The 8,230-nt window shown below is 37.3% G+C and overlaps 1 protein-coding gene across 1 annotated transcript; it reads left to right on the top strand.

The window, feature by feature from the left end:
- The first annotated feature begins 1,120 nt into the window (after positions 1–1,120).
- Positions 1,121–6,827, top strand: LOC117617277 (linoleate 13S-lipoxygenase 2-1, chloroplastic-like). Its single transcript, XM_034346594.1, has 9 exons — positions 1,121–1,529; positions 3,213–3,481; positions 3,591–3,828; positions 4,007–4,327; positions 4,466–4,551; positions 4,721–4,831; positions 4,995–5,296; positions 5,439–5,705; positions 5,877–6,827. The coding sequence occupies exons 1-9, from the start codon at positions 1,121–1,123 to the stop codon at positions 6,634–6,636; spliced, it is 2,763 nt and encodes a 920-aa protein (XP_034202485.1). The 3' UTR covers positions 6,637–6,827.
- The last annotated feature ends 1,403 nt before the right edge of the window (positions 6,828–8,230 follow it).

Here is an 8,230-nt window from a genome sequence, read left to right as displayed (position 1 = left end):
AAAGTAGAATTTCGCCACAATTTCATAGCGCGATACCATAAATCGTCCCTACTGTACAATAACAAGGGACAAAACAACAATGAATCCTAATCAGATTGCAACAACAATGGTCCCCACTCTACAATGATCCCCACACTACAATGGTCCCCCGTTACAAAAGAACAAACACGTGTGCTATTGGGGCAAGTCAAAGTAAACCTCCTTTTTCCTTCCCGTGTTAATTTCTAACATTGTTAAAGATGAACACATAGCTAGAAAGATGAAAAGTATCTGGCAGTGTATGTACGAGTGAAACACATGCAGCAAACCCAAGGTTAATATTTTACATCTTTGTTTTGCACTTACCTATTTGACATGTTTGTCTTGCAGCTATATGTTTTATGTTCAAATCAACAGAAGAAAAAAAAAACATTAAATATATAATAATACTAAAAAAAAAGGGCCAGCCCGTTGGTGCAAAGTGCAGCCGAAGGTTATTGTTCTATTTGATAATAACTCATACAGTTGATAGTCTTCTTCATTTTAAATTCAATGATTGAATTAGAAACCTTTTCCAAAAAATACGTAAATATGGAATTAGAAACAGCTTAAAGGTAAGAGCGATTATTTCTACTATACCTAATTTTATCTCTGTTTATTAATAGGTTGTTAGTTGAATTGGCTCAGGTTGGTATCCAATGTGGCCAATCTCCCTTAGATTATTTAGATGCTCCAGATTTTACAAAATGCAGACAACAGAACACTCTCAACCCTTTTTCTGTTTATTTTGAGTGAGACTATTTGAAAAAGCCCTTCTGCCTCTTCCTTCTGCTAAGGCATTAAGGGATGCTATGTGAATTTGAAAAAAAAATCTTGAAACAGAGGGGACCAATTATTTACCGCTACTAGTAGTATTCTTTTAATCCATGAATAAGACCAATCGTTTTCTTTTCTATATTTATCGTGTTAATTTCTTGTATTATTCAAGCGGTACACCTAGCTAGATCCAAAAATATGTACCATGTTTCACAACACATTACTCTCTCTCTCTCTCTCTCTCTCTCTCTCTCTCTCTCTCTCTCGCGCTCTCTATAAATGCATGAACATTCTAGCAAAAGAAAAGGCAAACTAGCAGAGAAACATGATGAACTCTCAGCTGCAAAAACTCAACCATGCTCCATCCTTCTCTCTCTTACCAAAATCCAACATTCATACCAATTATCTGATCAGGCATGGAAGCCCTTCCCTCATCAACACCCTTCCACGCCATCCTGTCCGTCAAAATCATAATAATAAGAAAAACTCCTCCTCCTGCGTGGTGATCCGTGCCAGTTCTGGTGATCAGCTCGGATCGTCTGCATCAGCTGTCACCGCCACCGTACCTACAACCTCAATAGAGAACAAGTCAGTTAGTGTGAAGGCTGTGGTTACAGTGCAGGAAACAGCAGGAGAGCTCCTCTCCAGCATAGTGACTAGGCCCCTCGATGGCTTTACCGATTTGCTCGGCAAAAGCCTTCTTTTGGAGCTTGTTAGCGCCGAGCTTGACCCCAGTAAGCACTACTAATTGCACACAAATTTATTCCCTTCATTCACTAAAAAATTAAAAAAATCAAATTTATTTTATATTTATTATTATTAATGAGATTTTTGAACTCGCAACATCCTTCAACAACGTCCAAATATTTACAGGCATAAAACTAGAATTAGTTTTATTTTTCTTTTCAGAAAAGAAAACATATAAATCCTCGTTTTATGAGATAACCATTTCATTTTAAATTTTTCTAAAAACCGAAAACATTTTTTTATAATAATTTTCGTTTTCAATTTTCAAAAAAGTGAAAAGTAGGTTTTCAAATCATCCTTAGATATCTTTTTTTCTTTTTCTTTTTTTTATAACTTCTAAGTGTTTTCTATTTTCATTTTTTTACCTCCTTTTTTATTCACCAACAAACTAGAGATATACCAAGCAAAAGCCTGGTTCTAACTTTTTTTTTTTTTTTCCTTTTCAGAAAAGGAAACATTAAGTTTTTTCGGCCAAAAGATACATGAGCACAAATTTTATTTTTGTTCCATTTTGCATATACAAAAATCATTTAGAGTTACATTTTTCTTTGTTTGTTATAAATAAATAAATAATAATAATAATTAAGTGTTCATTGTTCCTTGGGTCTTTGAGTAGCCAAAAGTCAGCCATTCAAAAAATAGCCTTTTTTTTTTTAATAAAAAGAAAATAAATTTGGCTGAGATTCAAATCAGCCAATCAGCAGTTTGCCTAAAATATCTATTGTGTCATTTTTGTATCAAATAATATGTCCTCAAAGTAGGGGTTGTAACTTGTAATTCCCCACACCATCCAGTAAACCACTTATAATCAACGTAAAATTGTGCGGATCAATCCGTCACATTTAATAAAATTGTGCATGATAAAAAAAAAATAGGTGGAGTTTGGGTCAACTCATCATCGTTTATCAAGCTGCTCAACCCGTCACATTTAACATGTTTAATTTTGTTAGTTTAAATTTTATAGTAAAAAAATTCTTTTTAACATTAAATTTTTCTGTTTGTATAATATTTTCAAGATTATCATAAGTCTCTTAGTATATATGAGTTACATTTTTTTTAATACAATATATGAGTTACATTATTGATAGATATGAATATTTAATATATTAAATAAGATTATGGGTTAAAAGGGTTTAAACAAAGTACAATATATATTTTTTTTCAAGAAATATGTGTTAAATGGGTTAAACGCGTTAATAGATTAATCAAAATAATAATTCAACCCGGCCCATTTAATAAAATGGTTAAATGGGTCATGTCGTGTTACTCTTTTAATAAACGGGTCATGTTTGGATTGAACATATACTTAAACGAGTTCTCGGGTTGGAGATTTTTGACCCGTTTGATAACTCAACACTACTTGAATCCACATGACACTACTCCGCCTCTATTTTTCCTTTTTTTAAAAAAATTGTTTTTCAGTAACAGCAATTATGTTGCTTGACTAATACAGTAATTTATATCAAAATCAAGTGACGCTGGAACAATTTCATGGTTACGGTCAAACTATAAAGGTTTTGTTTGGATGTCATTAAATAATGGACAAAACAGAATTATTTGTAGTACATTTAAATGTTCATACTCCTAATCTTACACTCTTTTTTTTACTATGATAAGACCTACATATGTAATTTACTGATTATATATTTGTAAAATGGATTTTCTCATAGGGACGGGTTTGGAGAAGGACAGGATCAAGGGGTATGCGAACAAAGCCAGCCACAAAGATGATGAGGTGATATATGAGAGTAATTTCACAATCCCAGCAGGTTTTGGAGCGGTTGGAGCAATTGAGGTAGAGAATGAGCACCACAACGAGATCTTCATCAAGACCATCGACCTCCAGGGCTTCCCAAATGGCTCTGTTAGTGTTCCTTGCAATTCTTGGGTTCATGCCAAGTTGGACAATCCACAGAAGAGAATCTTTTTCACTAACAAGGTTTACATCCTTAATACTTTTCTTTAATTTCTAGTAATTACACCTTCTTAATCTTACTTATACTTCAATCTTATGTGTGTTCATTTATTTTATGTGAACAACGGAGCAGTCTTACATACCATCAGAGACACCAAGTGGGTTGAAGAGGCTAAGAGAACTAGAGCTGGAAAATTTGCGAGGAAATGGAGAGGGTGAAAGAAAAACATCCGATAGGATTTACGATTATGACACATACAATGATCTTGGAGATCCTGATAGCAAAGAGGAACTGGCTAGGCCTGTCCTTGGCAGCAAAGAACATCCATATCCCAGGCGCTGCAGAACAGGACGGCCACGCACCAAAAAAGGTAACCAAATTCCCCAAATAACTATGCGCTTAATGTTTTTGAAAATGGAATATATTTACTACTTCAACTATATGAGCCATTTGTTTATTTGGTATGTTGCTTAAGCACGTGTAGTTGTATGGTTGAGAAACTATTAGAGCTATGCGATTAACTGTATCATATTGTTATGTCACCGCAGACCCCTTATCAGAAACAAGAAGCAGCAGTGTGTATGTACCAAGAGATGAAGCGTTTTCAGAGATCAAAGAACTCACATTTGCAGGAAAGACCCTGAAATCTGTGCTGCACGCGTTGCTCCCTTCGCTTGAGACAGCGCTTATTAATCCAGAATTAGGATTTCCATACTTCACAGCCATTGATTCACTGTTCAATGAAGGAGTCACATTGCCTAAGCCAAAAACTAGTGGGTTTTTTCAGACAATCATCCCAAGGCTCGTCAAGACCATTACTGATGGGGGAGACGATCTTTTGCTCTTCGAGACCCCCGAAATAATTGACCGTATGCCTTCCTCCTCTCTCTCTCTCTCTCTCTCTCTCTCTCTCTCTCTCTCTGTGTACATGTCTGTGTCCTCTTTTAAGTAAGAGAAAAATACCACATTGTCTTTGTCCTTTTGATTAAGGTAATCGTCTTCTACAGGTGATAAGTTTGCTTGGTTTAGAGATGAAGAATTTTCTCGGCAAACTCTAGCTGGTCTTAATCCATACAGTATAGAACTTGTCACGGTATGCTTTCTTATACATACAAGTACAACTCTTTCTCTTCAGTAAGAAAATCAAACTTCTACGTTCCCTTCCTCCCGTCCATCTTCCTTGTTGGTCAAGTAATTACGGTGTTTAATAGCATATCTTGTTTTCTCTTGTGGTGCTAAATTCTGTATTTTTATACCTGCAGGAGTGGCCATTGAAGAGTAAACTTGACCCTGAGATTTACGGCCCACCTGAATCATTGATTACAACAGAACTGGTGGAGAAAGAGATCAGAGGTTGTATGACTGTCAATGAGGTAGCACAAATTAGACACCAACTCTCCCTTTTTTTTTCTTTTTTTTTTTTTATTGTCCACCTTTAAACTGGACGAAAATTTTCCCCCATTGATGCATATAACTTGAAATCGTGTAAACTGTGTGTGTCCTTGTGCACGCTAATTGCTTGAACTTGAAATGCAGGCTTTACAAAGAAAGAAGATGTTTATTTTGGATTACCATGATCTTTACATGCCTTATGTGAACAAAGTAAGAGAGATTGAAGGAACCACACTGTATGGTTCTCGGACACTACTCTTCCTCACCGAGGATGGGACGCTGAGGCCTGTTGCCATTGAACTCACTCGACCACCGGTTGGTGACAAGCCACAATGGAAGCAAGTGTTCACCCCAACCTGGGATGCCACCGGTTGCTGGCTGTGGAGGCTCGCTAAAGCCCATGTTTGTGCTCATGATGCTGGCTATCATCAGCTTGTCATCCACTGGTAAGCATATCTGTGCCCAAGTGGTGCTTCTTGCTCATGCCTTCAGTTCAAGCAAGAATCTACTCTAATGGGGATTTGAAAAGTAGCAAGTATGTCAGTGTTGCATGGTTGGTAACATGTTTGCACTGTTATATTTTCACAGGCTGAGGACTCATTGTGCTACAGAGCCATACATAATTGCAGCTAATCGACAATTAAGTGCAATGCATCCTATCTATAGACTTCTGCATCCTCATTTTCGGTATACAATGGAAATCAATGCTCTTGCTAGAGAAAGCCTCATCAATGCAGGTGGAATCATCGAGGGCTGCTTCTCACCTGAAAAGTACTCCATTGAGCTCAGTTCTGCTGCTTATGACCAGCTCTGGCGCTTTGACATGGAAGCTTTGCCAGCTGATCTCATCAGAAGGTATTTCACATGATACGACTAATATAAGATTCATCCAAACCATGTGTTGTTGCAGGCAACTTTTTTTATAACGAAGAATGCAATCTAGTTGCTACCAATCTTAAAAGACAAAAACTTCATTTGAAACGCCATGGAAGTTCATCGGCTAATTACTGTTTGCTTTAATTTCAGGGGAATGGCAGTTGAGGATCCTACAGCTGAGCATGGTTTGAAGCTAACAATTGAAGACTACCCATTTGCAAATGACGGTCTCATTCTTTGGGATGCCATTAAGGAGTGGGTGGGTGACTATGTAAACCACTACTATCCAGACCCAACTCTTGTTGAGTCTGATACGGAGCTTCAAGGTTGGTGGACAGAAGTTAGGACAAAAGGACATGCAGACAAGAAAGATGAGCCATGGTGGCCTGTTTTGAAAACCCCAGAAAATCTAATTCACATTTTGACAACCATTATTTGGGTAACAGCTGGGCATCATGCAGCTGTGAACTTTGGACAGTACATGTATGCTGGATACTTCCCAAACAAGCCTACAATCGCACGTACCAATATGCCAACTGAAGATCCGTCTGAGGAGTTTTTCGAGAACTTTTTGAAGAAACCCGAAATGGCACTGCTGATGTGCTTCCCCTCACAGATTCAAGCAACAAAAGTGATGGCTGTCTTGGATGTGTTATCTAATCATTCACCGGATGAGGAGTATCTTGGTGAGAAACTGGAGTCATCCTGGGCTGAAAATCCTGTGATAAATGCTGCATTCGAGCGGTTCAATGGAAATTTGAAGAGGCTGGAAGGAATTATTGATGAGAGGAATACCAACTTGAAACTGAAAAACAGAGTTGGAGCAGGTGTTGTTCCATATGAGCTTTTGAAGCCATTCTCAGCACCTGGGGTCACAGGAATGGGAGTTCCTAACAGCATCTCCATCTAAATTTGGTGATCATGTCCTAAAAACTGTAAAATGTTAATGGGACTAGACTATTTATTATATGAATCCTAGTAGTTAGGTACGCTCAATCAAAAGAAAAATATGAAAAGAGTGCTCCACGACTAATTTATTCTTTGGTTATTGGGTGGGCTTATAAATTGAATTGGAGGTATTCCATGCACACTCCTTTCTGATTTTGGGTATTTAGTTTTGAAAATCATCAAAAGAATGACCAGGCGTAGCCTTCCAGCAAACTTTGCTTATTTGTTGTGCTCTCAAAACAAACTCAAGTCTGATTTCAGACAAGAAAAAAAAAATAAAAATAATGACTCGGTGAGCCCACAAATCTACTATTTTGCATTAGATGCTATTCAAAATATCTAACAAAAATAAGAACGAGTGCAAATTTATTTAATAAACACATAAGAATAAATACAAACTGGGCAGGCATCTTCATAAATCTCGACAAAAATGACTTCTCTGCCTTGCTTTCTTCAATCTTGAATCATCACTTGCAAGTCTTCTCCCCTCCATTGTCTTCTTCACCAAAATCCTTATCCAAGATCTATGTTTGATTAATATGAAAAATCAAGAGGAAAATAGCAAAAGCACAAGACCCAATCAAACTAAACCCAGAGTTTATTGTGAGAAGTGGTAGTTGAAAAGAATTTTCCTTCTTAGAAATTGGAGCATTTTTAAAGATTCAAAATACTCCTGAATCCTGATTTGTTTAGAACAAAACCTTGCATTTTGTATACGTGTTTTGCATTTGGCGTGGAAGGCGGATCCTGAGTCTCTGCATTTAGAGAATACGCATTTACTCGAATTTTATAAAATCTTAATCATTCAAATTATCTAACGACTTAAAGCAAGTCACATCATCTAGAGGACAGATTTGTGATGTTCTTTGAAATTTGACGAAAACAGTCCCTCCGTCTTTGAACCCCAATATCCATAATCCTCATCATGACTGTGGGAGCAAATTTCCCCACGAGAATATTCGATTGGAAATATTCCCCTTTCTTCTTCGCCGCCTCTTTCTCCCTGCAAAATAGAACAAATAAGGGGACCACACCCGGAAGAAGTTGGCCAAAGGCCCTCCGATGCCTAAATTAGTTCAATTGAATCGTATAGAAAATAATAGCTAATAGGGTACAGAGATATGTTTATAATATAAACCGAGCGGCCGAAGCCTTATGTAAAAGAGAGAGAGAGATGAGATAGCTAGGGTCTGTGAGGGAAGATCTCTACAGAGGTTTTAGTAGTAGTTCTGACGTACCTCATCCTTATGCGTAACCAAGTATTTATAGTGGCTTTGGAGAGGTTGGTGTGGTTGGTGTGGTTGGTGAGGTTGGTGTATTTAGGGATTAGGGATTTAACTGAATCCCTAATTAAGGCGAGGATCAAGTAACCCCCAATTTGATTAGGTAACTCCCAATTAGGTTAGGTAACTTCTAATTAGGTCAAATAATTCCCAAATTGATTGGCCTAATTATTTCACCTAGGGTTCAGGTTTAATTTGGTTCCCACAAATGCTCTCCAGCTTCTGCATGGCACGTGGTGGCATGTAGGAGATGTGAATCAACTATTGGGTTGT

The sequence above is a fragment of the Prunus dulcis genome, chromosome 2 (genome assembly GCF_902201215.1).
Source record: "Prunus dulcis chromosome 2, ALMONDv2, whole genome shotgun sequence".
In the NCBI taxonomy this organism is placed as follows: Eukaryota; Viridiplantae; Streptophyta; class Magnoliopsida; order Rosales; family Rosaceae; genus Prunus; species Prunus dulcis.
The sequence above is the reverse complement of the archived record's forward strand: the minus strand, read 5'-3'. Positions and strand labels throughout refer to the sequence as shown.